The following is a 27,363-nucleotide window of genomic DNA, read 5'->3' as shown; positions in this document are numbered from 1 at the left end:
TTTGTGTAAATAGATTTCAAATGATCAATTAGCTCCGTGATCTTTTCCTGTTGGTGGACTCATTGGTGGGTGAAGCAGGGCTGGGTGATGTCAGATTGTCGTGCAACTGTCAATGATTATTGTTCAGTCCTCTGCCTCCTTCTCCTCCCTGGGCTCCTCCCCCCCTCCATCCGTCCCTGCATATGCGTCCCTGCTCTGAGCGTCCGTCCAGTCGCCCGTCAGCCTTCAGCTTGTGAGCAGCCACGTCCTCGGCGGCAGAGAAAAGCCTCTTTTCCTGGAGCGCCGGTGGCGGCGGAGGCGGCCTCTGTAATCCTTTAAGAAGCATCAGCAGACTGCAGGTAAAGTTCCTCACAGTTGGGTCTGCAGGACTCTTGTCCTCTTCCTCAGTTTGGAGGAGTCACAGGTGCATCTGGAGGACACCTTTGACATAGTTTTGTGTGCTTGTTTTGCTGGTCAGGCCCTGAAACTTCCTACGCTCCTGCAGTTGTTGGTGAGATGGCCTTCAGCGACCTGCTGGAGGAGGTGAGACCATTTCTCTGCTGCTGCAGCAACACACCTGCAAGTGCTGCAAGCGTCTGATTCCCTGCATCTGTCCTGTCCCTCGCTGTGGTCAGGTGGGGGGGTTTGGCCGCTACCAGTGGCTGCATGTGACTCTCATCAGTTTGCCTGGTTTGATGATGGCAAGTCAGAACCTGCTGAACAACTTTGTCTCAGGAATCCCTGCCCACCACTGCAGCCTGCCAGCCAACCAGAGCTTGCTCAACCTGTCGCTCTACACTCAGGTAACAACGGACAGTTTTTGTTTGAGCCAAAGATCATCACTGGAGGAAAGTTCCACTAAACTAAAACTCCTTTACTCTTTTCTTTACTAAACTAACACCACAAAAGCTGCATTCAGACCACCACACTCTGCCTGGTGAGCCACAAAAGGCTTTTTATTCAATCCCATCCCCTGAGCTTATAGGTAAGGGTGGACTGGCAGTTGAACTACAACCAGGGACAGACCTGTGAATGACTTGAGACCAACAAACATATACAGTGATCTGTTGACACCTGATTCACTTGGAGGAGGTTTGGTGCAAAATGTTGAAGCGGTGTAAATGAATGAATCTCGGTCCACGCTTTTTCTTTCACAGCTCTGTTCTGATAAATGACAGACTTGGTGTCAAATAATTCCAGCCCGGCACAAACTGCAATTATTCATTTCTCCTCAATGATAGATTTACAAACAGTTGGCATATCCGTGTATTACAGGGGGCGCCATCCAAACGTCACTACCAAATCCAAATCCTAGTTTGGTCGAGGTTAAACTGGTTTAACTTTCAAGACATGTTCAATAGGCGCACGATTTATACCTAGAGCCTGAAAACAGACTTATAACTTGCATAGCGATGCGTGAACGTGAAAGTTTTGAAAGCGGAAGCCCCAAATGTGTGTTCGCATCGACTTTTCATTGAAAGTGGCTGCTTGAATGTGAGCTGCCGAGGCTGGTGTGAACGTAGCCGCAACCGCAACAATGACATCCATGTTCATGGATGAGAAGCAGAAGCTCGAGACCATGTGTGCTGTGACGAAGGAGCGGAAGACCCATCCTTCTAGGTATCAGAGAAGTTTAAGGCTTTGGGAGCAGCAGCATGGCTCAGGGTCACATGACTTTACTTTAGCCATCAAATTTATGAAGCAGGACAAAAACTGAAATCTTAAAAAAACAGAGATTGTGTCTACCTCCAAAGCTACAACAAAGAGTTGATTCTCTAAAAGAGCAGCCTGATGGCTGAAGTTTCTGACCTTCCTTCTAGTTAAGGACATTGAAGGAAAAACTAGTAATCCTGCAGACTGAGGACAAAGTGTTCTGTTTGAAAAACGTGGAACTTTGAGCTCTTTAAGAGACGATGGAGCTTTGTGTGTTGGTAGAAGAATTAGGACCTAGAGACAGGAACCAAATGTGACCTGTTCTCTGGTTTACATTTGATTGTTTAGACAGACTGAGAAAAATGTGATGTGAGAATGAGAACAAAATCCTGCTGAGTTCAGTTCTGTCAGAGAGTCTGAATGAACCAAGTCCTGACCCTACAGCTGCTGAGAGGGAGAAGGGACGAGTCAAGCAGGTCATTACCCCCCAGAGTGAAAACTTGGAACAGACAGCAGCAGGTTTCCTCACATATCAGGATGTGGGGGTCTCGCACTGAAAAACACCAGGCACGATGAAGAAAGCTGAGTTTGTTCCTTATCTTTGACTTTTTCTCTTGATAACAGATCAAAATTTTAACTGAAGTGAGCCATTCTGGGCTCAGGTGGGCATTTCCTTTCATTTGTGATATTTTATCATCTCTAAGCTTGTTCACATTTCTCCTATGGGATGTAACAGAGGACTCACAATCATTAGCACTGACAAAGAAAGCCAGAAGCCATGACAGAAGGGAACATTGATTGAAGCAACAGATTCTTGCCAAAATGAACACGCTCTGGACATAGAACCTGTTTCACATGTTTAGGAGAACCTGATTGTTGACCACTCTCAACCCCACCAAAGAGGACCTCCCGACCCTTCCAGTGAGCCAAATGTCAGGCGGCAAATATGAAACATTTCTCATTAATGTTTGCCCAAAACGAGACAGGAGAGGACTGAGAGCATTGGCCTCAGCCTGATGAGAACACATTGTCCTGCTCCAGAGTGAAATGTCCCAACACCTGAGGCTATGTCACTGACAGTGTGGGACACAATAACTCTGCCAATAAAAAAACGTTCGGTTAGTGTCTGTGCTCAGTGGAACCAAGAGTCTAAAATCCTATCCTCTCCCTCATCTGATAGTGTTACATTTTAAAACTTACTCAGCAAAATGATCTGTTTCTGTGTTTCTTCATCAGCTTTTCTTCAATAAATCAAACTGGTGCAAACACGCGATCCTAGTCAAAAATCACAACACAACATTTATGTGCATGATGTAGAGTTTGACAAAGCAGCCTGTCTGTAATAGATGCCCTATTTGTTACTAATTCACAGCCTGCCTATCATTTATTGTCTTTCTGTCTGCTATTTACAGGCTTTTTATCATTATATCATAATTTTCCTGTCTTTCTGTCATCCACAGCCTTTCTTTCATTAATAAGCTATCTGTTGTTATTGTCCGCCTCTCTTTTTATTAACTTTCTTTCTTCAATAATTGCATGTCTATCTGTCGTTGATTGCCTTTCTGTCATTAATTGCCTGTCTATCTGTCATTAATTTCCTTTCTGTCATTAAATGCCTGTCTCATTATTGCCTGTCTATCTGCCGTTGATTGCCTTTCTGTCAATAATTGGCTATCTATCAGTCATTAATTGCCTGTCTACATGTCATTAATTGCCTTTCTGTCATTAATTGCCTTTCTGTCTTTAATTGCTTGTCTATTTGTCATTAATTGCCTTGCTATTATTAATTGCCTGTGTATCTGTCATTAATTGCCTTTCTGTCGTTATTATCGGCCTTTCTGTCATTAGCTTCCTTTCTGTCAATAATATGCTGTCTATCTGTCAATAATTGACTGTCTGTCATTATTGGCCTGTCTATCTGTCGTTAATTGCCTTTCTGTCAACAATTACCTGTTAATTAACTGTCTATCTGTCATTTATTGGCTGTCTCTCCTTCATTTTTAGCCTGATTGTCATTAACCTTTTGTTATTAATAAAGTCTGTGTTGGAAATTATTGGTGTCGGACCCAAATGAAGGAGACCGGGTCTGGTGACAGAAACTCAACAATTAAAAAATAAACTTAAACATAACAAAAATCATGTAGAAACAAACAAAGGTGAAAAAACAGAACAGGTGACCTGACATGACAAACTCAAAATCTGTCATTTACAACCTGTCTGTTATTAATTACCTGTAAAGTCATTAGCAGCCAGTGTACTACATGACAGAAATTGGCCTGATGGTGGCTATACCGCGGGAAAGAGCCTCGGACTGCATGGAGTTGGTAGATGGGATCAAATCTAACAGTGTTCCTTAGCAAGGAGGAAACACAAAAGCCTACCTTACTGACGACATGGGACAACCCAAAACAATGCTGAAAGGTCCTTTTTTCACCATCTTAACACATCTTTGTAAAAGAAAAGAAAAACTGCCTATAAGACTCCACGCATTAGTTTTGGTTGTTGTTTTATGTATCTGGTTTCCACTTTTCATGACAAGATCGCCATGAACTTGAACATACCCAAAAAACACAATCTATAAACCCGCTGCCACCAGAATCAGGCTTTTTCTTCCATTGATTAATCTCTCTTTTGTAGCCACCAAACTTTGTCTCTCAATCCACGATCCTTCTGCTGTACTCTTTTTTTTATAACAGTCTTTCCTGCAGCATATGTCACACTTGTACTGTATCAATACAACTTACACAGCCAGTTTCTCCTGGAATCTAAAATACCATCTCCAACAACAAATGCCGTATCCAGGTATCAAGAACCTGACCGTAATAGTCTTTGATGTTCACATCGCCATTTCTAAGATCAAACCATACCGTAGTAAATGCTTGTGTTTGGTTTGAATATAGGAATGTTCATTATTTTTACCTGTAAACAGTCCATATTTGCACAAAAACACACAACTTACAAACAGCTATTGTGGGAACACATCTTTGTAAGACCAGAAAATTGATCAAATTAGATTTTTTGGCAAAATGTGAAATGCTTGTGACTTTATGTCAAGACAACATTGGTACTACAATATTTTTCAGTATAGAAGGAATTATAACTGAACTCATGACAAGACATTAATGTAGCTCGAACTGAGTTTTGAGGATTTTAAAGATCTGGGTTGATGGCTAGTATCAGAAGATCTCTGGTTCAACTCAGGGAAGGAGATGAAGGGCTTAAACACACACACTGCGACAACAGTTATGGAGCAGGATGTGAAATATATTGAAACCCAAAAAAAGAGACATTCCCAAGAGGTACAAAGTATTTACGATATTTACAAGAAGGAATTGTCCATGATAGACCAACAGAAGGTCGCTGTATTTTCAAAGTTCAGTTCAGTGGTAACCAAAAGATTCATTGTCCAGGGGGAAATTGATTGTACGATGTCCAAGTCTTTGATGAAGGAAGTGCTGTGTGGGGGAGGACAGGCTACTGCGACTCTTACCGCACAGGTGTTATTTGGCAGTTCTTAGGTTGGTTCTTTCAGCTCCTGGCAGCTCACCTTCAAAGGAAAAGGAGGACAAAGAGAACCTGGCCTCTGCAGTCGCTCCGGTTAGCTTCCCCACACGTAATCACGGCAGTCCGAACTGCACCACTTTATAAGAGGCAGAGCCATGAAGGTCTGATGGGAACTCTCGGCAGCGCGCAAGTATTGGGATAGGTCGCACTTAGATGGCAGAACAGACATAAGGAGAACAGGAGAAACTGAGGACGGACAAAAATGACCCGGGTTCCATCAACATATAGATTTTTACACTGAACAAAAATATAGATGCAACACTTGTTCTGCATCCGGTGTGCCATCTTGATATGTCACACCTGTTAGGTGGGATGGATTATCTCAGCAAAGTGCTCACTATCACAGATTTAGACAGATTTGTGAACAGTATGTAAGAGGAATTGTTTTTGTGTTTGTAAAAAATGTTTTAGATCTTTGACTTCATCTCATGACAAATGGGAGCAAAAACAAAGGGTTGTGTTTATTTTTTTTCAGTGTAAATGTTAGCTTACACTGACTAATTCAGGTCATCTACTGTCCTCCTTTCTCCTCCTCAATTGTCTCCAGATTTGTAGATTGACAGTTTTGTCTTTCAGGTTGATGAGAAGCAGCTCCTAAGAGCTTTCATTCCTCCAGACCCTTCAGGGAACAGACTAGACCGATGCACAAGGTAACAACTAACTTTCCAGGCATGTTCTTTTCCCATTACTTTGCTCTTTCAATGCTTCCTCTGTACCGGATCTTTAGGTTTGTGAAGCCGCAATGGCACTTGTTAACCACAAACAGCTCTGCCAACATTAGTGAGCTCCAGACTGAAGGTTGTGTTGACGGATGGACCTTTGACCAGTCGGAATTTATTTCTACCACTGTTTCTGAGGTAACCAATGATTCTGCATGATGGTGAGTGTGGATGACCCGATTGATGTTAATCAGTGTCCTGCGTGGATCTTCTAAAAGGTCTGTTGATGTGTACTCCTTTTTTTTTAGAGGTGGGTCGAGCATCAAAAAAGTGCACTGATTTACAGGCAGAGTAGGGGCAGCTATGATGTAGAGGTGAGATGGTTGACCTCTGACAGCAGGGTTGTAGGTTTGAGTTCTAATCTTCTGGGTTCATTCAGCCCAGATCCATTCCTCAAGGACAGTTGGAATGAATTGAGTCTTAAAAAGGACCTGTACATGATCATGCCGTATAAAAAAGTTCAATATTTTTTGTGGTCAATTCAAAAAGTGAAACTCATATTTTATATGAAATCATTAAGGACATATTGAAACATTCTAAGCCTTTATTTCTTGTAACTTTGGTGGTTATGGCTTACAGGTCATTAAAATCCACAAATCAATATTTCAGAAAAATATAATGTGTAAAAAATTGTATTGAAAATTCCTGCAGACAAATTCAAATCAGCTAATTAAGTCAAAGCATCCTGAGACTTTTAAAAATGGTTAAACCTCAACTACTACTGAGCGTTTAGCTAACCAATCACATGGGAGTCTGCTGACTTGACAGATGTACAGAAGATAATCATCGACACCATTTACATGGAGGGCTTGTCATGAAAGTATAAGTACAGTTGTCAATGAAGCCATCTACCAGGTTATTGTAGAGCAGTGGTCCCCAACCACCGGGCATTTGGTGCCTGGCAAACAAAAAAATAGATACCGTAGGTACATTTAAGTTAATTTACATTATTGCCATTTTGTTAATTTTCTGATTCTGAAGAAAGTTTAATTTTGGAAAACTACTGGATTCTGTCCATCATGTTCCTCTATGACTCACTCTTAATGGATGTCAAGTTGTTTGCCACTTCAATTGGTAAATAAAACTGGCTAAGTTAATAAAAAACAAACGTCTTTGGAGAGTTTATTTGTGCAGAAAAGAGCCAGCGAGGAAAAGGAAGATGATCCTTCGACTTCAAAGAAAAAGAAATTCGCTATTAACATGACGCTTACGTAAAATAGGGATTTTTTGCGACCGTTTTACCCACACACCAAGCCGGCTCTGCACAATATGAATATGCAGTGACCAACTCTCTAGTATTACAAAGGTGCTGCTAATAAAGTTGCAGTTACTGTGGATTTATGTTTATTATTGCTGGTTTTATATGTAGAAAAAATAGTTATGATGGTATCCTTTTATTTTGCAGTATTTATGCTAGTCAGGGGAAAATATATACCACTTTTTATTGGGTCCTTTTCAAAATTTCAATGGGTCCCATTCAATATTCAAGAAAGTTTAAACCTGCAGCAAAAGCAAATAATTTACAGAGAATGAAGGTTCTATTTAACAAAGTTGCTGATTTGTGGAAACTTATTAAGAGTACATTTAAGAATTTTTCAACAATAAGGCTCTTTAAGGAAGGCACGTTTAAAGAAACTTTACCACAGAGAACACTTCTCAGTGTTAAGGTGATATACACAATGTATGAAGATTCAGAAACATAGAAAAAAAATCTGAGTCTAGATTTGGTTATCATTGTTAAAAAGGCATTCTATGATAAATACCCTGTAATGTTGCCCATAATACATTTCTACGATGCAGAAAGAACTTCTTTAATGACTTTGTTACAATGAATCTTTATCCTATGTCAAATATCTTTAGATGTTTAGAGACTGTCCTTTTTTTAAATTCATTCCATGTGGAAAATAGATTTTCTGGAAATTGCAAGTTTAGAAAAGATTAAATGCCTCTTTTGCTTTGCACAGACTGGTCTGTGAAAGTATCGTCTGTCATTAAATCAGTCTGTGGCCTACAAAAGGTTGAGAACAACTGTTCATACTGCCTTCTTTTGACAAGCAGTATGAAGATGCTGGTTTTATTTTCCAGTGGGACTTGGGGACCTGTAAACACAGAAATAGGTATGTGCTTGATTGGACAACAAAACTCTCCTGACGAGAGCCCGACTGAAATATGGGCTCCTGTAAGCCCCAACAATGCAGATGACCTGAAAGCAGTTAGCAAAGCAGCCTGGGATCCCCCACACCTAGACAGCCAAAGGCCGATGGCCTCCATGCAACAGCACACTTCATCCAAAACAAGACCCAACAAAGTATTTAATGCTGACATGTCCAAAGTCCGGCCCGTGGGTCAAATGCAACCCATTTTCTAATTTTTACTGGCCCACAGGATCCTTTTGTAAAATCAATGGTAATGTTTCTTGATTGTGGTTGGCTAAATTCCATTATAAGCCGCTGTAAACCTGTGGCAACACTGTCGCGGGACCCTTCTTTGTGTTTCTAGACCATTTTTGAAATGTAAACTAAAAAAACTATTTGTTCTTTTTTTCTGTTTACATGACTTACATTTCGAAGTTTACAGTGAGCATTAAATAATGTATAATTTAGAACATTTTATCTGACCCAATATTGACAAAAGTCTTTTTTTGTTCCCACACAGAATTAATTTTATTTCTGTTTTTTAAATAAAAAATTCACCGTAATTTTGGTAATAAATTATTAAGATTTATTTCTGTTCTAAGAAAAGTATTCCATTGCAAACGAAAATATTATACAGTCATGTGCATTTTATTATACTATAAGGGTTTAAAAAATGCACACTGACTAATTTGCCCTCACACATTTTTACCTCACCAAATCCCTTCTTTGTAAAAGATTTGGACAACGTTGCTTTAATGGATGGAGATGAACAGGATGAACTTGCACTAAGTCAAAGTCACTGGAATGTTGTTGGTTTTAGCATAGCTACAGTTTAAAGTTTAAGAAAATATGTATGATTATACACCGACAACAGAAAGCGTCTTTGTATATGTACGTCTTTGTATAAATAGATTTAGCTAAATTTACAGGCAAAGAAACTACATGCAACTTTTTTTCTAAAATTACCACTGCACAGACTGTGTTGGTCTGAGGAGTGTTTTCATGTTATTCATTCACAGGAGAAAGAAGAAAAAGGAGGACAAGGAGAAAAATCTGCTAATTTGTATGGCACCATTGTTTAAATGTAGTTTAAAAAATGATTATGTACAAATTATGTTCAAGGTAACTCAGCCGTGAATGAAATCTAGTTTAGTGTCCAAAGGCTTTCCTGTTTAAATACCAAACAGTTACAGCACTTTCTGAGTGTTTGATGCTTTTGTAAAATCACCAGATCTTTAAAGCAGGTCCAACCACACTGAACTCCAGACAAATCAAGACTATCAAGCCACTATAGCTAAATGTTAACTGAATGTGAATACAAGGCAGTACTGATGTCTGATATTTTTGCCTCCATTCGTGTGTTTTTAGTGGGGTCTGGTGTGCTCTCTGCGCCCCCTCAAGCAGATGATTCAGTCCATTTATATGGGTGGAGTTCTAACAGGGGCCATCATTTACGGCAGCCTTTCAGACAGGTCTCTTTTTTTTTTATTAATCTCTTTACCTGTGGTTTTTCTCATGTGCATTGAGCATCTGGATCTAATTCTCTGTTTGTCCATCAGGTTTGGGAGGCGATTAGTCCTTATTTGGTCCTACCTGCAGATAGGCGTGTTGGGCTGCAGCTCCGTCCTCTCTTCTTCATTCTCAGTCTATTGCATCTTTCGGTTTCTAAATGGCATGGCTGTGTCCGGAGTCATCCTTAATGGCTTCTCACTAAGTATCTATCTATCTGCTTTTTTGTTTTACCACCTGTCTGTGCTTGAACCTGTCTGACTGCTGCCTGTCTATCTACCCTCAGAGGTGGAGTGGATCCCAACCAAAACAAGGACAGTAGTGGGCACACTCACATCCTTTTTCTTCACGTTTGGTCAGATGATCTTGGCTGGACTTGCCTATTGGCTAAAAGACTGGAGGATGCTTCAGCTTTCTGTCTCTGCTCCTCACTTCCTGTTTTTTGCCTACAGCTGGTGTGTGTGCAGAATCCTTTTGGTCAGATGGTTGGAATTCCTTAGCTGTGATTGATCCTTTGACTTTGTGTTCTTTGCTTGGTTAGGTGGTATTCAGAGTCAGCTCGTTGGTTGGTGGTAAACCGTCGGTCTGAAGACGCATTAAAAAGTCTTCATCGAGTCGCTCGAATCAACGGAAAACCCGAAGTTATCAACAAGCTGACCGTAGAGGTGACTGTCATCCTTTAACATGAGGATTTGATCCATCCCATCAGCTGACCTTCGGCCCATGTGACTGCAGGTGCTACATTCTCATATGAGAAAAGAAATCGAGTCCAGTCGATCGTCCTTTTCAGCGATCGATCTGATGAGGACCAGAGGGATGCGGCGAATTTCCATCTGTCTGGTTGCTGTTTGGTCAGTTAATCACTCAACCTCCTGCTTTATGTCCTTATTTGTTTTATCATGGTCAGTCCAGTAGCACAAGTTCGAAGTCAGTCATAAAATACTTTAATACTCATTTATTTGCTGACTGTGACCACACATCCAATGCACTCATAGTACTAGAGTTCACCTGTGAACCTGTCTACAGGTTTTCAACCAGTTTTGCATACTATGGCTTAGCAATGGACTTACAGAAGTTTGGGGTGAGTTGTGTCACAGTTGTGTATCTCCTCTTCCTTTTCTCTCATCTGGTGTTCCTTTGGTGATGTTTTTACTTAGTTTAGTTTAAACTGCTCTCTTTATGGCTGATTCACACTGAACTGTCTCACAACTGACTATTGGTCGTTCCAGGTGAGTATTTATCTGATGCAGGTCATCTTTGGAGCTGTAGATATTCCAGCCAAATTGTTAGCTCTGGGCATGCTCAGTTACCTTGGGAGGAGGGTATCTCAGGTGTCCTGTCTTTTTTTGTCGGCTGTCATCATCTTTGCCAACATCTTTGTTCCCACAGGTAATATGATTTCGAGGTTTAAACAAAGTTCTGGTTATTTTCTTGTTGGATTCTAAACCCATTCTGATTACCAGTTTTTCAGACTATAAGTTGCAGCAGCCAAAATATATAAAGACAAAAAAAATCCTACACAAGTCGCACTTTTGGGAGAAATTTATTTAACATAATACAGGAACAGGAGCAGAGGTTTCATCTTAAAAGGCAAACCATAATAAGGAAATAGATAACAATAATAGACTGAACATAGATGCACGCTTCACTACTATAAAACACTGATGTTTATTTAGCCTCATGAAACATAGGACGAATATTGAATATTAGCTGAACAACTAGCTGAACAATTATTTAGATAACCACAGCATAAAGAGCATGCTTCAAATGACTAAATCCATTGAAAGCCACTATGCTGATGCGGAATAATTCCACCAATTGATGCTGTCTGTAGCAATTACTGATACATAAACATACAGCACCCTCTAGGGGTGTTGATATATATATTTATTTAAATCACACATTATAAGACGCTCCTGAGTATAAGTCGCACCCCCAGCCAAACTGTGCAAGAAAACGCGACTTATACTCTGAAAAATAGGGTTGTTTTTTTTTCATATTATCGCCTAATTGAACCCTTACCTTGGTGTTAATCTGATACCAAGCACTCCTTTTTCATACCAATGATTCTGTTGGTCTGTGACTGAGTTGAACTTTTACTACAGTCCATGTCAGATCCCCATCTGATCTGCATTCTGATCCGTCTCAAAACAGACATGCAGACCCTTAGAACCACCCTTGCCTGCCTCGGTAAAGCCTTTACATCTGCATCCTTTACGACAGTCTACCTGTATACTGGAGAGCTGTACCCAACTGTCATAAGGTGATACCACACACCCCACAACACAACAGAAGCTCTTCTGCTCATTGCTAATAGTTCTGACCGTGCTGATCATGTGTTCTGGACCGCACTTTCAGGCAGACGGGAATGGGCTTTGTTTCCACGATGGCAAGAGTGGGAAGCATGGCAGCCCCTGCTGTCCTGATCTTGGATGAGGTAATGCCACCGATTTAAATCTTCAGTAGTCAGAACATGAAAAGAAATAAAGTTAGGTTGAAAGGAGGAAGGGACGGGGTTTGGGGAGGTATGTAAAAAAAAAAAAAACTTTGTCTGACTGTGTACTGAGATGGATTTGGTCTTCATTTGCTCGATCATAGCAGTAATACAGAGACTGTTGCTGAGGTATCATAGACATTAATGTCACATTTCCCCAGGTCTGGCCTGCTTTACCCAGCATTGTGTATGGTGGTGCCGCAGTTCTGGCCAGCGGTTTTGCCTGTTTCCTCCCAGAGACTCTCAACATACCATTGCCTGACACAGTCGAGGATGTAGAGGAAAAATGGTGAGCTGAAATGAGAGCAAAGCTTGTAGATTGGGAGAAGCTTTCAGCTGTTTTATCATGGTGTGGATGCAACAAGGAATTGAGGAGAAGATCCTAAATCATAGCTAGCTTACAGCCCCTCACACCCCTAACCTAACATTACCGAACAAAAATGGTTAGCAATACTGGACCTATCTAACAATACAGTTTTGATCCAAATTCCTGCTCAGAAAACTGAGACATACATGGATCCATTTGCAACCGCAGTTGGCTCTGGTGTGTGTGTGTGTTGGGTGTGTGTGCAGATGCGCGTGTACATCTGTGTGTAGGTGTGTATCTATGAACTGGAGAAAGTTTGTGTGTAGCTTTTGAACTTTTTTTGGTGTTCAAATACTTTTTTGGTTTAGGGTCAAAAATGATCCATAAGACAATCATAACACCCTAGTGGTGCACAGCCCACATGACAACAAACGTAAACAAAAACATGTTTTTCTAATATGAAAGTCTCTTCAGGAGAATTCACAGCATATTAATTTGAAAAGGATATGTTAAGGCATTTATCCAAAACTAAACATGGTAGTGGGTCACTTTTTACCTGCAAGACAACACAAGGGTTAAAAAGATTGTGTCTCATTTGATGTATTTTAAGACTTCTTCTTAATGTTTTAGTAATTGTTTTCTTCTGGTAATGAATAAGATGTTACTCACTAACCGTTTAATAACAATCATGTTTTTAGGTCAAAAGGAGGATTCAATTTTAGACGGAAAGAAGGCGGGTCTGAAAAGGAAGGCGGAGCCCCACTCAGTGACGCATGCCAGCATAAAGGGGTGGCCAATAAGGAGGCGCTTCCCTTAAAAGAACTGAAGGACACAGAAGAAATTGGTCTTAATGCTCTCTGACCAATCAGATGACTCCACATGAGGATCCCTAACGTCCCTGGAACTGATCAATCAGATGTGCAGAGTAGATCTGTTCAACAGACTTTTTAGTTATATAAAATTACTGATGATGCAAAGACAAAAAGCATCTAAAAATCTAAAAGAAAATGTGCAGAAAAGTGAATAAGCAACAAGTGATTACAAACTGACTGATGTAATGCATGGAAAAAGAAGCAGACACCAAAAATGATATGGTCGCATTTTTGTTGAAATCAAAATAGCTGCATTGTTACTGACTAATCAAACTTGCTCAGACGATGGTAACAGTTCAAAATAAAAATATTGATTAAATCTGAGCAGCCTACGTTTTTGATTTTCCTGTCTTGTAGAGTGTTATAAGGCTTGTTTGTCATTTCACTACTACAGTACAGTACATGTGCAGTTTTAGGGTCCTATAGGATCACTTCATACTCTTCTTGTCTCACTCATTTTCAGTTACCCCCATCCCTGATCCTGTAGTTAATTACTGTATAAATCAATCAGTCACAGCCTGTCCTCTGGTTGGAGGACAGGCTGCCCTCTCTTGTAGTCACAGCCCCCCTTGCACACTTACGAGTTCTCCTCTCCCTTTTTGTCTTTGCTTTACCGTACAGTAACTACACTAAATGTTGTTAACTGTTAGTCACTTAAAATGAAATATAATTGAGACAATGTGGCCCAGTTGGAATTCATACATAATAAAGCTCTGCCTGTTGTTTCATTCTTTATGTGTAACTGTGAGATACTTTTTTCCCTTCAGGGGTCGCCATAATGAATCAGCTTCCTCCATCCAACCCTGTCTTCTGCATCCTCTACTCTAACACCAGCTACCTTCAGGTCTTCCTTCACTGCATCCATAAACCTCCTCTTAGGTCTTCCTCTAGATCTCTTGCCTGGCAGCTCTAGACTCAGCATCCTTCTACAATAGATTCATTGTCTCTCCTCTGGACATGTCTGAACCATCTCAGTCTCTGACTTCTTCTCCAAAACCTCTAAAATGTGCTGTCTCTCTGATGTCCTCATTCCTGATCCTGTCCATCCACTCCCAAAGAGAACCTCGTCATCTTCATCTCTGCTTCCTCCAGCTCTGCTTCCTGTCTTTTCCTCAGTGCCACTGTCTCTAGGCCCAACAACATGGCTGGTCTCACCACAGATTTGTACACCTTTCCTTTCTTTGAGCTGAAACTCTTCTATCACATATCAGATCTGACACTTTTCTCCACCCATTCCAACCCGCCTGCACTCGCTTCTTCCCTTTTTTTCCACACTCTCCATTACTCTGGACTGCTGATGGGATAGATACTTAAATCTGTACTCCCTCTTGCTGTGGCTTACCTTCATTGCTTTCCTTTCCAGAGCTAACCTCCACCTCTCTAGCTTCTCCTCCACATGTTCCGTGCTGTTGCTACAAATCACAATATTGTCTGCAAACATCGTAGTCCATGGTGATTCCTGTCTAACCTCATCTGTCACCCTGTCCATCACCATTGCAAAAAGGAAGGGGCTAAGACCTGATCCCTGATTTAATACCACCTCCACCTTGAACTCCTCTGTCACCCCCTACAGCACACCCTCACCAATGTCTTACAGCCCTCATACATGTCCAGCACTGCTCTAACACACTTCTTTGTCCCTTCAGACTTCCTCATTCAATAATACAGTTCCTCTCTAGACACCCTGTCATAATCTTTCTCCAGATCTACAAACACCCAGTGTAGCTTTCTCTGACCTTCTCGGTACTTCTATATCAACATCTTCAGAGCAAATAATGCATCTTTAGTGCTCTTTTTTGGCATGAAACCACACTGGTGCTCGCAAATGTTCACTTCTGCTCTTAGGGTAACTTCAACTCCTCTTTTCCATAGCTTCATTGTATGGCTCAACAGATTTATTGTTCTGAAGTTTGGACGCCTCATTAACAAACGGGATTGCATTAAATCACTTGCTCCTTCACGGCTCATTCATCAGAACATAAGGAAGGACTTGTCATCTCGTTTAGCTTATCTTTGCCCCCCAACAACCCACTTTAAAACAGCATTCAAATCAGTCAGTCAGTTACAGTCTATTCGTTTGCAAAAACAAAAATCTCACTTGAAGGCCCAGTATCATTTCATCCCTTGGCCCCATTATTTAGCCCCTCCCCTCCATAATGCTTGTTCAGGTGAATACAAAGAACTGTTCTTACCATAATTTTAGCAGTAAAGTTAGTTAGCCCTCAACACAGAGGGCTACCATGTGAAAAAAAAAATCAATCCATTTTTAGTACTTTAATCTTGTTATTTTTTACGTTTACATTTTTTGTGACTAAATGATACCCAGTGCAATTCGTTGTCATGGTAACAGCTTCAGAGCCAGCACCAATCTCACTCAGAAGCAGCAGAGGTAAGAGGTGTCAATTCTGAAGGTTATGAGAAGTTAGACAAAGCATCATTTCAGAGGGAAAGTTCATCTCTTACTGCTTGTTTTTATCCAGATAATAAAGCAAAAGTTTGTTTCAAAGAACCAAAGTCCAAAAATAAATAGTTCAAATTCTCATCTTGTATTATCTTTTTCTTAGATTCTTAAAAAATTATAAAAATAAACACACTATAAAAATCGTTCATATCTTTCTTACTGACCTGCTGTGATGAACTGTGTATATCAGCCTATGTTCCAAGTTTCTGTCGTTCCGGCCACCCAGTGGAGTTTAGGACATAGAACATTTGGGCCATGTGACCAGAACATATTTTTTAGGTGTACATTATCACTGTGGATTGCCATGTTTTATACCATGGTCCGGGTGAATACTCGATTCTGATTGGCTGCTGGGTGTGCGTTAAAACCTTATTATTTTACTTTATTACTTTATTTAAATGTTAAGCTTAAATGTTTTATATCACTGTGCCGGCTTCTTTAAAACAACCTTTTGCTTCATCATTTGGACAACAACAAGCGGTAAGAGGTGAACTTTCTCTCTGAACTAACGCTTTATTCAACCCATCGGAAATATCAGCATAGATATATATTACCTAATCTTGACTGCAGCGGTGGTGCGGCGCGAGGTGGACTATTTGTTAGAAAAGCAATCCAAATTGGGAAAAAAACAAGAATTAAGGACTAAAAACTGGTTAATATGTATTGCTTTTGTATGTGACCATGGTATAAACGGGTTAATGGCCTTCGAAGTGTGCGTTTATTACTTTTTAACGCACTTCGCGGAAGCAACCGTCCTTTCAGGCTTCCACGGCGTGCGTTAAAAAGTTATAACGCACATTTCGTCAGACATTAACCCTCACTCAATCTACACTTTGCAGTCCATCAAAATCTGGTATAACCAAAGGTCAAATCTACTTTCATCGAGTTGTCTTATGCATATTTTGATGTACAGCTAATTATTTTGATTTTAACTAAAGATTTTAAAAAACTAACACGAAAACTAGATCAAACATTTCTTCACAAGAAAAAGTGTAACATTAATGACTGAAATAACTTGACTTATGTCCAATCATTAATTGACTGTACATGTGGACAAAAAGAAAACACGCAAACTGAGCAAAACATTTCACTTCCACAATCAATCCTTCCAGACTTATTTAGGTGGAGATTGATAGACTTGCAGAATTACACACCAACACATGCACGTTTGTGAAGGTGGCATTTTTCCAGAGATAATAGAAAAACTCATTTCTCACGTCTTAATTGGTACAGACATTTCCAAGCTTTTTTCTTCTCCTGCAGCAACCTCTCCAGGGGAATGCTGATTAACTTTCCTTTAAGTTCTAGTACTACCGACAGCACCTCCCCGCATCCCTTCACAGATCCATCATCTGACACTTCTCAGCTCTTTGGAGAACAAGATCATTCCGTCAGGTTCCATCTGCCCTCCTGTTACTGGCTGAGCATAACTACGTACTCATGGAGCTGGTCTGCAAAGGCCTCAAGAGCATAGAGAGAGATCCATTGTGAGGAAAGGAAGAGCCGCAAACAGCAGAGAACCCAGCCCACCATGGACTACACTTGCAGCAAATGCGGCAGGCGCTGCAGCTCCTGCATTTGCTTATTCAGCCACAGTCAGCACTGCTGCCCAACAACAAATTGCAGACTCCAAACTACAGACAGAAGGATGCCAGGTTTGGACAGAATGAGTGTGACGTCACTCATAGAAAACGGCTTACTTCTGGTTCCAATGAAATGAAGTCAATTCAGTTGCCATTTTCCACCGCGTGACGTCAGTAAGCAGTTACACGTCAATCTGGGTCAACATTTCTATGGCAACCACTCTTGCCAATCAGGTGTGAGCTTGTTGAAAGGCCACACCCCTAATGCTGAAAGCGGGCTCAGGAGACTCTTTCAATCAAACATTTTGAATGTTTGACATGGGACCACGTACTTTTATTGAAGCATCTGATTGATCGGTTTACAACTTGAAAAACTTGCATTGCAGAAAAAACAGAAGATTGACAAAAACATGTTATAAAAGGTAGCAGAGCAAGAATGGTTACGAATGAGTAATACCTGTTAATTTCTCAATAGATCTCATGTTTTGCTTCTTCGGGCTGTGCGGTTTCGCATCCAATGTGTCAAAATAAATGAACGTTACTTTTTTATTTTTTTAGAGGCCATTTAAACATTCTGGTTTGATAAATGTAGCAGCATGTCACTGGTATAAGTCCCAGTACTGGCAGAATGAACACAGAGTGGGACAGACACCCAGCATTGTTTTCTCCACCATTGTTTCTTTTATTGTCAAAGTACCCAATTCTACTTTGATCAGTATGCTCTATCAAAAGGAAGGTGTTTTTTTATCGCATAGTAACATAATTGGAGAATACTGCAATCCTCTGCTCATGACGTCACCGATCAAAGTGCTAATCAAAGATGCATTGATCTTCACGCACAATGTTTTTGTTTGCTAAAGACTGACGCCTCCCGATGGATCTGACGGCACACAGAATCCAACAAGGGGCCAATCAGAGACTGCAGTTTGCGTCGTCTCTGTTGATTGACAGTCCCTGCAGCCAATGGGAGTGCTGCTAGGCCTCTGGCCGCGGAGCAGGGGGGCGGGTGCTGCGGCGTTCCGCAGCACAGCGGAAGAAAATGGCGGCCGCGGCTGCAGAGCCCGGAGCGGCGGTTTCTGCGGTGGACTCGGAAGCTCCTTCAGAACCGGGCCCGGATGGCCAGGGATACGCTCAAGTCCCCTCCGGGCCCGACGCTTTGCAGGAATCTGAAGCGGCTAGCTGGCGCGAAGAGAGCGGAGCAGACGGAGAGGCCCGCCATGTCAGGCCGGAGCTCGAGCCTGCCAGTCCCATCAGAGAAGCCGCGCTGGAGCGGCTCTGCCCCGGACTGCCGGGGGACCCAGAGGCCGGCGGCAAATACCGCGGAACCCCGACGGACCCGCAGCTGTACGCCGTGTTTCTGCATTCCTTCCCGGTGCCACCCTCTGTCACCGAGGCCGGCCTTTCTCTAGACGAACCGGCCGAACCCACCACAAATGTGACGACGGACCGGGCCGAACCTGCAGACCGAGACCGGAGCTACACGGCTCTCATCCAGGCCGAGCCCCGGCCTGAGCCGACGGAGGAGATGACGAGCGGCCCGGAGCCTCAGCCTGCTGGGGGCCGCGGCCTCTCCGACCCCTCCCCACCCTGCTGGTCCCCGAAGAGGCGCCCTCCGCCGGACCTGGTGAAGCTGGAAGAGCCGCCTCGAGCAGACTCTCCATCAGCCTCCACGCTGGCCTCTGTTCTGGACCTCAGTCCCGGTTCCGAGGTTCGGGTTTCTCTGGACCACGTCATCGATGACGCGCTGGTGGTGTCCTTCCGGCAGGGAGAGAAGGTGTTCTCGGGGGTTCTGATGGACGTGTCTAAAAGGTAAACTCCCACTTCTCAGGTTATGGGTCAGAACCAACACCGCAGTTCCAAGCGCAAACTCTCAGAATGCGAACCAGGACCTGCTGGGCAGAACATCTGGACCACAAGTGTAAATTCAGAAGTTCTGCTAGAACACGGATATGTTACTGATGATCCCAATCCTGAGTTCTGCGGAAGCTTGGATCAGGAGACGGCCTTGAATAACTTCATAATAGTTCAAAGTGTCATCAAATGCTTTAGGACCTCGTAGGTACATTGATTCATATAGTTAATAGTTTTATTTCATTTCAAATCTATTCATGTACATAAATATAATTTCTACGGTGGCCCTGAAGTCCAAATCCCACCATCAAATCACTCAATGCAATGATGTGAAAGACCACAATAAAAAATAATAAAGCAATAAATATTTTAGAATTAAAATTAAACGAAAAATAAAGAAACAAAATTAAATAATACCAAATTAAAATCCAATGTTTTGGGGGAAAAAAGTCATTTCCAGAAAATAAAATGAAATGCTGAAAAAGCAAAACACAATAAGTACTATGGGATGTTGCTGATTGGATGATGATGTTTAATTTTTGACGTTTCAGGTTTTTTGAAATGCATCTTTGCATACTAAGAGTTTTATGATTAGGACAGAGCAGATTCAGCGTCGCTTTATGCCAAATAAGTTTTGGTTGAAATGATGGACAGTAGTGGTGTAACGATTCATTTGAAACAATCCGATCCTCTGACCTACAATGGATTCAGGACATCTTTACCCAAAACTTCAACCAGTGTGACTCACAGAGAAATACCTGCTACTGAACAGAGCAGATGTTCCAGATACTGGGTTCCTTTGATTTCTTTAATATCCGTAAGTGTACATTAAATTTGCAACAACCAAGTAAACAAGAATGAATGTCAAATCCATTCACATTTTAGTTTCCTAAAGTTCAGTCCACTGTTGTTCTTCCACATCCAAATGATCCAAAGGGAACATTCTTAGAACCTTCTAGCACACTGTATGGTCACATGACTTTCTAAATTCAAAGTGTTGAACTCATTGGACTGGAATGATGGTCGATCAGTTTTTGCTGACATCACATGTGTGTTGTTTTTACGTTATACTAAAACAAACCTACCATGTCTCAATCCAAATGGTGTTTTCCAGTGTAGATATCATCGATTTGGTTCACTTTGAAATGATTGGGTGATGGTAGAGGTTTACTGGATTAACAATACAGACAGAACCATCTGGTTGGATTGTAGGAAAAGAAATCGACTCATCTATTGTGTAGGTTACACCCCTACAGGGCAGACATTGTCATCCAACCAGCAATATCCCATAGTACCTACCTGTTCCAAGTTCTGATTGTTTCCCATTTTTTTAACATTTTGATTTCTGGAAATGACTTGTTTTATGAAACGTTTCCTTTTTTGGAATTTTGTTTTGATTTCTTTCTAAAATGTAAATTTGTTTTTTCTTTTTGTCGTTGTGGTCTTTAATTTATTTTCGTGTTGAGTGATTTGCACTCCAGGGCCTTGGAGGCACTTTAACGTTGGGAGTTGGGTCATCTAGACCCACTAGACAGTGCTCTGAACCTTTTTTCTTCAATGATTTGTGATCTTCACTGGTGTCCATGGATTACATGAAATCCTCTTCACCATTATCCACCTTTGTCATGGTAGGGATAATGTAAGGGTGGGGTCATGTTGACCCCACAAGATAGCACAAGGGTTAAAGACACTAACTAACCGATGAAGCATGTTTTTGCACGTGTGGGAGGAAACCCACACGTGCAATGTCCACACAAAAAGAACCCAGCGGGGATTTGAACCAGGACCTTCTCATCGTGAGGCCAGAAGGCTTGAGAAACCAAGTGACTAATCAAAGGACCGGTGCAGATAAATGATGAGCACAAGCTGTTCTATAGGGAGGAAGTTAAAAACAGGCTGTCCCGTGTTCTTGAATGCAGTTGTACTGCAGTTGTTGGGAACCCACGATGGCGTCCACACCACGGTACCTGGATAAAGTTGACGGTTCTAGTTTGAACCCTCCGGCGTAGCTCCTCTCAGCTCCTGCAGTGTCCGCGGCCACCCGTTCCCTTCTGAAAGTCGTCGCTCCTCCGTGAACAGCTGAAGCTCTGCGAGGACAACACGGCCGCTCTCACAGCCAGGCGCTTCTGAAGACACGGTCCAGATGGGCGCCGACGGCTACGAAACTTCACACCTTTGTCTGCTTTGCTTTCTCGCATGGCGATTGAAGCGGACCAAACCTCCTGGATTAATTGGGGCGTTCTAAAGGCTGTTCATCGGTTACAATCCTGAGACTAAACCATGTAAAGAGCACCTGCACCTCCTCTGATAATAGGATGCAATATTTAATATGTAGGAGGGTGTAGGGAAGGAACCGCACCGTCGGTGGGCGGATTGAGTCCTTCACTGAAAATGATAAATATTCTTTGAGAGTCTTACATCACTCACTCCATTTCTTTCCCAATGTGGGTTCACCCTAAAGCGAACGTGGACCCTCGCCCGCAAAAGGACCAGGTTAGTCCGTCTGGTCTGCACCGGAGTTCAGGTGACCTTTCACCTGCCTAAACGGCCGACTTTCTGAACTAAACCCTGGTGTGAATCAAACACACTTGTGTAAATGCACCTTTAAAATCTGTATTCAGCTTCTACCATCAACCTCTGGAGGCTTTTCCGCTTGTTTACTGTCATCTGTCTGACATGAAGGCGGTAGTACTAATCCTGGCCACCAGAGGGAGCCAACAAACAACAAAGTTGTGTTCATGATGAGAAAGATTGTTGTGAACTTCAGAAAAGGACTCAAATTAATACATTTCATATTTTACTTAAAGAAAAAAAATTATTATTTAAATGTAAATATTAAATGTAAATATTTTTGAAAGTATTGCGGACACTTTAATACAACATTTATCCATAAAGGCTTAACAGACTGCATGCAAATAATAAACATGTATTCGTAATATTAAATGTAAAACCAGAAACGAAGCTTTTGTTCAGGTCTTCAGTTCATCGTCTGATCTGGGCTCAGTCTATTTCCTGGAGTTTTTGTAAATATCCTTGCTGCTCTTCCTTCCTTTTTCCACACAGGCGACTAACTCAGACTGTTTTGTGTTTGTTTGTGTGTGTGTGTCTGTGTGCATGTGTGTGCACGCAGGTTCGGGCCATACGGCATTCCCATCACAGTGTTTCCCCGGCGGGACGACTGCAGCCGTGCTCCTGTCTTTCTGCCGCCATCTCCCAACAACACAGACCCGCCTGCCAAACAGGAAGAAGCTCACGACACAACACCGCCCCCTCCCACTTCTCCTCACACTTTGACCTCCAAACCACCGCCGCTGTTCCAGGAGGGTGCACCTTACCCCCCGCCTTTGTTCATCAGGGACACCTATAACCAGGCTTTACCTCAGCCGCCGCCACGCAAGATCAAAAAGCCAAAACGACGCTACCGCTGCGAGGAGCCCACCTCCATCATGAACGCCATCAAGCTTCGTCCGCGTCAGGTCCTCTGTGAGAAATGCAAAGGTGTGGTTGCATCGGTGGGGCACAGGGAGGTGCGGCGAGGCGCGGTGGACCTGAGGAGTGACGAAGCGTTACGGAGAAAGCGAACAGCCAACGGGCCCATCTCCTCCGAAGTGAAACGTCTGCAGAGCGACGACAAGAGAGCGCGCTCAGACAGGGGCTCGTCCTCAGGGATACACACTGCATCCTCATCTTCCTCCCACCGTGTCTTAAGGGGAGCGGCATCTTCCTCCTCTTCCTCCTCCTCCTCCTCCACTTCTGTTTCTTCGAGCCGCATGCGACTGAAGCTGAACAGTAGCAAAGTTCTGGCAAAAGGTTCCGTTATGGAGTGCTCCAAGGCTCGGCAGGTTCTTCAGAAGCTGGCGAGGAGCTCCCAGCCGGCGCCACATCGACGGCCCAAAGACCAAGACCAGAGTCCGGACCAGAGCCGCAGCAAAGCTGTGACTCGAGCCGCTGCCCTGCAGAATCACAACCAAAAGGTCCACTTCACCCGGCGCCTGCAGCGCCTGAGCGGAGCCGGCTCCAGCGGCCACACGGCGCTGCCCCCCAGAATGCGCCTAAAGCCACAAAGGTATCGTACCGACGAAGGCTCGGCGTCCTGCTCCTCCTCTCTGTCGCCTCAGAACACTCGTTCCTCGCCACCCAAACTGGCCTCAAACCCCACCCTCACACAGAATGCCACACCTCCTACCCTGACAGCTGCTCCCCCGACCCCTCCTCCACCCTCGGAGGTGCAAGGAGCCGGAGGAGCAGCGGATGGGAAGGCTGTGGAGGCTCCTCCCCCTTCCTCTTCCTCTTTAGACTCCTCTCCTTTAGAGGGCTTCCCGACAGAACCCGTGGACACCCCCCTTCCAGGGACTCCACCATTACCCTCCTCTCCACCCACCCCGACACATGACCCGTTCCCTGGCCCGTTTGTGCCCCGTGACCCTGCAGCGCCCCCTCCTGTTCCCCCTGTTAAGGCAGAAGGTGAGGAGGAGGAGGAGCAGGAGGAGAGTGGTGACCTCAAAAGGCGTCATAAGTCGCCCACACAGCCCCCGCCTCCATCTTCGTTTTTTTCCAAGTCTGTGTCCAAGTGTGTGCTGCCCGACGGCAGAACCGTGTGCGTCGGCGACATCGTGTGGGCCAAGATCTACGGCTTTCCGTGGTGGCCGGCGCGCGTTCTCGGCATCACGGTGTCCCGGCGCGGCGACACGGGCATGGCGGTCCGGCAGGAGGCAAGGGTGTCGTGGTTTGGCTCGCCCACCACCTCCTTCCTGCCCATCACCCAGCTCTCCCCTTTCCTGGAGACCTTCCAGTCCCGCTTTGACAGGAAGAGGAAGGGGCCGTACCGCCGTGCCATCGCCGAGGCCGCCAGCGCTGCCAAGCAGCTGACGCCCGAGGTACGCGCGCTGCTAACACAGTTCGAGACGTAGCATTAGCTGTGCCCGGCTCCCACCCATCTCCACCAAATCGATGCCCCGCCCCTTCTGCCCTCAGTGGGAGGAGCTGATTTTAGACTGATAATTGTGAGTCAGTATTCAAGAGTGAAGGCGAAGCTTCTGGTCGCAGCATTTCCGCTCGGCTAGGCGCTGCCTTTCCTCGGTCCTCAAAGCAAATCTTCACGGGTGTTGGACCAACCTTCAGGTCCGCGTGTGTTGTAGACCCGATCAGAGGACGGAGTTCTGCCCTCTACGGCCCGGTTAGCAGCGTGAATGCTGGGAAACCCCGCCGTGTTCCGGTTCTGTTGGGCTTTCGGAGGAGCCACTGAAACTTTTGTTCTGTTGAAGCACAAAAGGACCGACTGTGAAACGTAGTGCTGTGGTCCAGAACCGGCTCACGAAGGCCTGCGCGCCTGGACCCAGTCAGACCGTCTCTTAAATCCCAGACTTCTCAATTCTCTGATCAGATTTTGTACTTGTAGGTTTTTAGTTTTCCCTTTTTGGTCGTTTAAACCAGACTCAACATCCTCAGATGTTTTGTGAAGACAGTGCAGCCAAAGTCTAGGTCTTTGGTTAGAGAGCCCCGCCCCCCGGTCTCTGGACAGGTAGGACACTGACTGCTGCACAGGTCAGCTGTGACTGTGATGCTGACGCTGCATTTGACCTTTGCTGTGTGTTCTTGGAGCTGTTGGACTCTTTTTACCATCTGTTTGCAGATCAGAGAGTCTGAAAGAGTGTACATGTTTTTCTCCTGTTTCAAATCTGTTAATAAACTATCAAACTGTTCTTTCGTCATCGTCGTCATTTTCCCTCTTCTGTGATGTTCCACTGTGAGAGTGCCGCCTTGCTCAGCGGCATGCTGGCTGCAGACATTAGATTTTCTCACCTGCAAACAGATTTTTGGTAAAATGGTCTGCGGAGCTGCTTTTTACCAGAAAGCGCGGCAGGGGCGGACTCGGTTTTCCCAGCTGCTGCGCAGCGACTCTGGTGGAAGCACCTCTCTGCTCCACAGTGGAAAAACTGAACACAGCTTCTTGAAAATCTGCTGACAGGTCAGAGAGGTGCAGGTGGGCATCTGTCTGCAGAGCAGCATCCGTCCTGTTTCAGACGCTCTAGTTCAGTTCTCCCAAGAGGGATACATTCAGGAAAGTAGTGGCGGCTAATCAGAAGTGAAGGGATTTAATTTGATCATGTTAAACTAAAAATAGGTCATTTCCTAAAGCTGATCCTTGCGGAGCACCGTCCTGCCTGTTCAGGGTTTTCCTGCTCAAACCGGTTCAGCTTAAATTGACCCCTTATGGTTACCAGGGCTACTGAACATTACTGCTATCAACCAAAACCCAGGCTCAGGAGAAGCAGCAGGACCTAGCTGTAAAGCTGGTGAAGGATGAAGATGGAGACCAGCAGCAGCCGGTTATTGGAAAGAAGCTACCTTTCAGGCGTGTGTAGGCCGTGGCCCCTCGGAACAGGCGCTCCGTTTTCGGGAGGGGAAACCATTTTTACTCGCTGAAGTCCATTCGAGTCAGCGGTGGAGGAACCTTGAGCGCCAGCAGCAGCAAAGACAAATGTAAGTGATCGTCCTTTTATCTGTTCCATCAGAGTTTTAGACAACAGAAGCTTAGCAGAGCTTAGTTTAGTTTAGGGGGCATGGGGAGGGTGACCTTTAACCCCTTGATGCCCAAATTTATTTTCAGCTATAAAATAAGTCACATTTTTTGCTCTTAAGGAGACGCTGAATTAGGTTTATTTTGGAGCTGAAGTGGTCCGCTGCCTGTTTGCACCGGTAGGCGTGAAGGGGGGGTTAACGGATGGAAGGTCTGCTCTCAGACGGTTTGGGTCGGTTCCTGTCCTGACGGCCTCAGGTCTTCACGTCTTTCCTCTGCACTGTGTTCTGGATGGAGCCCCGCAGACGACGGTCAGACAGGAGTTTCACTCCGTTCCCTTTGACCGTGACAGACGTTCCTCACAGCCGTGTTCAGCTGTGGGGTTGCAGGTTTCAGTCCCAGCGGGACCGCAGTCGATCCCTGGATCTTTGGACCCTTTAAATAACCCACTGCGATAAAAATGGTGTTTTAAACACGTTTTATCTGTGTGTTTTTTGGATGATGGAGGACATATTGAAAGAACATTTAGCCTAAATAAGCATTTCTAAGTTTTTCATTAAATTGTTGTGAAAAAAGCAGCTTGAAAAATGTCAGATTTGTTATGTAGAAAATACGCTGGGGGGGGGGGGGGCACAGTCTTCCTGCTCTGCTCCATTCTGATGCCTCCACCTGCAGACGTATAGATCCACGAACGTCTTTGTTTTCCTCGTCTGAGCTTCAATCTGGATCTGGATAGCTCCGATATTGCTCGCCATTTTTGTTGCAACAGTAATGTTAGGTTAGGGATATGAGGGGCTGGAAGCTAGCGGGAGACGGTGTAAAAGGAGGGGTCTCAGTAACAAAGAGGGGAAGGGGGGCAGGCTTGCACCTCACCAACAACCCCCCCCCCCCCCCCCCACAACTCAGGTGAATTTCCCATAAACTCCTGCCGCTCTGCAGAAACTTTGTCCTAGAAAATGACAGGTTTTTTTGATTTGACCGAAAAACAGCATCATCATAATTCAAAGACCGCTAAGCAATTTCCTGTATCTATCTGCATCCGTCTATAGAGTAACTCTTGTAATGGATCAAAAGATGATCGGAGTGGGACTTAAACAATAAGTATGTTTAGCCTGGTGAAGACGCAGCAGTTCAGTTAACTGTTCTCATCCTGTCCAGATTAGAAAAGTCCAAACTGGTACAGAGAGAGCCTCTTTCAAGGTTATTCCTCACATCCACCTAGCTTAGCAATCATGACGTAATGTCCTGAATTGGTTTACAATCAGAGGAAATCGCTGAACACTGAGGTTGTCTCCTTGTTTTCTGCAGGTGCATGAACCCAGATCTACAGAAGACACGGGAGGATCCTCTGGAGATCCGGTGTGACTTTGTCAGATCAGAGTTAAGGGTTTTTATTGGAAATCCTGTCATTGAGTAACCTTTCAGCGCCTCCCTGGCATTCAGATGTAAACCAAAGCGCTTCTGTCAGCAGCTGCAAGAGATTCACTGGACTTTCAGAGCATCAGCAGTTTTCACAAAGACTCATGTTCCATTAACTACAGGTCTGGATCTGCAGCAAAATCATGCTGATCTGTGGGGTTAAAACCCTGAAAATCCAGATAATTCTGCCGCTGAGGCTCTGAAAATACACCAAATGTCACTGAATAAGGTTGGCATGAGGAGGGAGGAGCGTGGATATGTGTCATATGTATTCACCATGACACCAGTGTGAACTGT

At 43.8% G+C, this 27,363-nt stretch overlaps 2 protein-coding genes across 3 annotated transcripts; both read left to right on the top strand.

Annotated features, from left to right (window-relative positions):
- Positions 1 to 202: 202 nt before the first annotated feature.
- Positions 203 to 13,963, top strand: LOC101155455 (solute carrier family 22 member 6). 2 transcript variants are annotated; one of them, XM_020709084.1, is made up of 16 exons: positions 203 to 334; positions 458 to 522; positions 615 to 782; positions 5,773 to 5,846; positions 5,924 to 6,053; positions 9,419 to 9,522; positions 9,610 to 9,764; positions 9,846 to 10,014; positions 10,101 to 10,224; positions 10,295 to 10,410; positions 10,586 to 10,640; positions 10,789 to 10,948; positions 11,714 to 11,822; positions 11,918 to 11,996; positions 12,215 to 12,342; positions 13,059 to 13,963. In XM_020709084.1, the coding sequence occupies exons 2-16, from the start codon at positions 496 to 498 to the stop codon at positions 13,219 to 13,221; spliced, it is 1,761 nt and encodes a 586-aa protein (XP_020564743.1). In that variant the 5' UTR covers positions 203 to 334; positions 458 to 495; the 3' UTR covers positions 13,222 to 13,963. The 2 variants fall into 2 exon arrangements, with proteins under 2 accessions (XP_020564743.1, XP_011482120.1); XM_011483818.2 differs by having other exon boundaries at positions 203 to 338.
- A 4,085-nt stretch (positions 13,964 to 18,048) lies between these two features.
- Positions 18,049 to 24,838, top strand: pwwp2a (PWWP domain containing 2A). The gene is made up of 2 exons (XM_004076730.4): positions 18,049 to 19,085; positions 22,258 to 24,838. The coding sequence occupies exons 1-2, from the start codon at positions 18,316 to 18,318 to the stop codon at positions 24,035 to 24,037; spliced, it is 2,550 nt and encodes an 849-aa protein (XP_004076778.1). The 5' UTR covers positions 18,049 to 18,315; the 3' UTR covers positions 24,038 to 24,838.
- The last annotated feature ends 2,525 nt before the right edge of the window (positions 24,839 to 27,363 follow it).

Source organism: Oryzias latipes, chromosome 14 (assembly GCF_002234675.1).
Source record: "Oryzias latipes chromosome 14, ASM223467v1".
Taxonomy (NCBI): Eukaryota; Metazoa; Chordata; class Actinopteri; order Beloniformes; family Adrianichthyidae; genus Oryzias; species Oryzias latipes.
This window is presented reverse-complemented; position numbering and strand designations above follow the sequence as displayed.

Bases quoted from the DNA above. Each gene is read 5' to 3' on its own strand.
- LOC101155455 (XM_020709084.1), top strand. From the start codon at position 496: ATGGCCTTCAGCGACCTGCTGGAGGAG. The intron at 10,015-10,100 runs GTGTGTGTGCAG...TTGCTTGGTTAG, and splicing joins CTGTTTTTTGCCTACAGCTG to GTGGTATTCAGAGTCAGCTC. The intron at 10,225-10,294 runs GTGACTGTCATC...ATGTGACTGCAG, and splicing joins TCAACAAGCTGACCGTAGAG to GTGCTACATTCTCATATGAG.
- pwwp2a (XM_004076730.4), top strand. From the start codon at position 18,316: ATGGCGGCCGCGGCTGCAGAGCCCGGAGCGGCGGTTTCTGCGGTGGAC. The intron at 19,086-22,257 runs GTAAACTCCCAC...GTGTGCACGCAG, and splicing joins CTGATGGACGTGTCTAAAAG to GTTCGGGCCATACGGCATTC.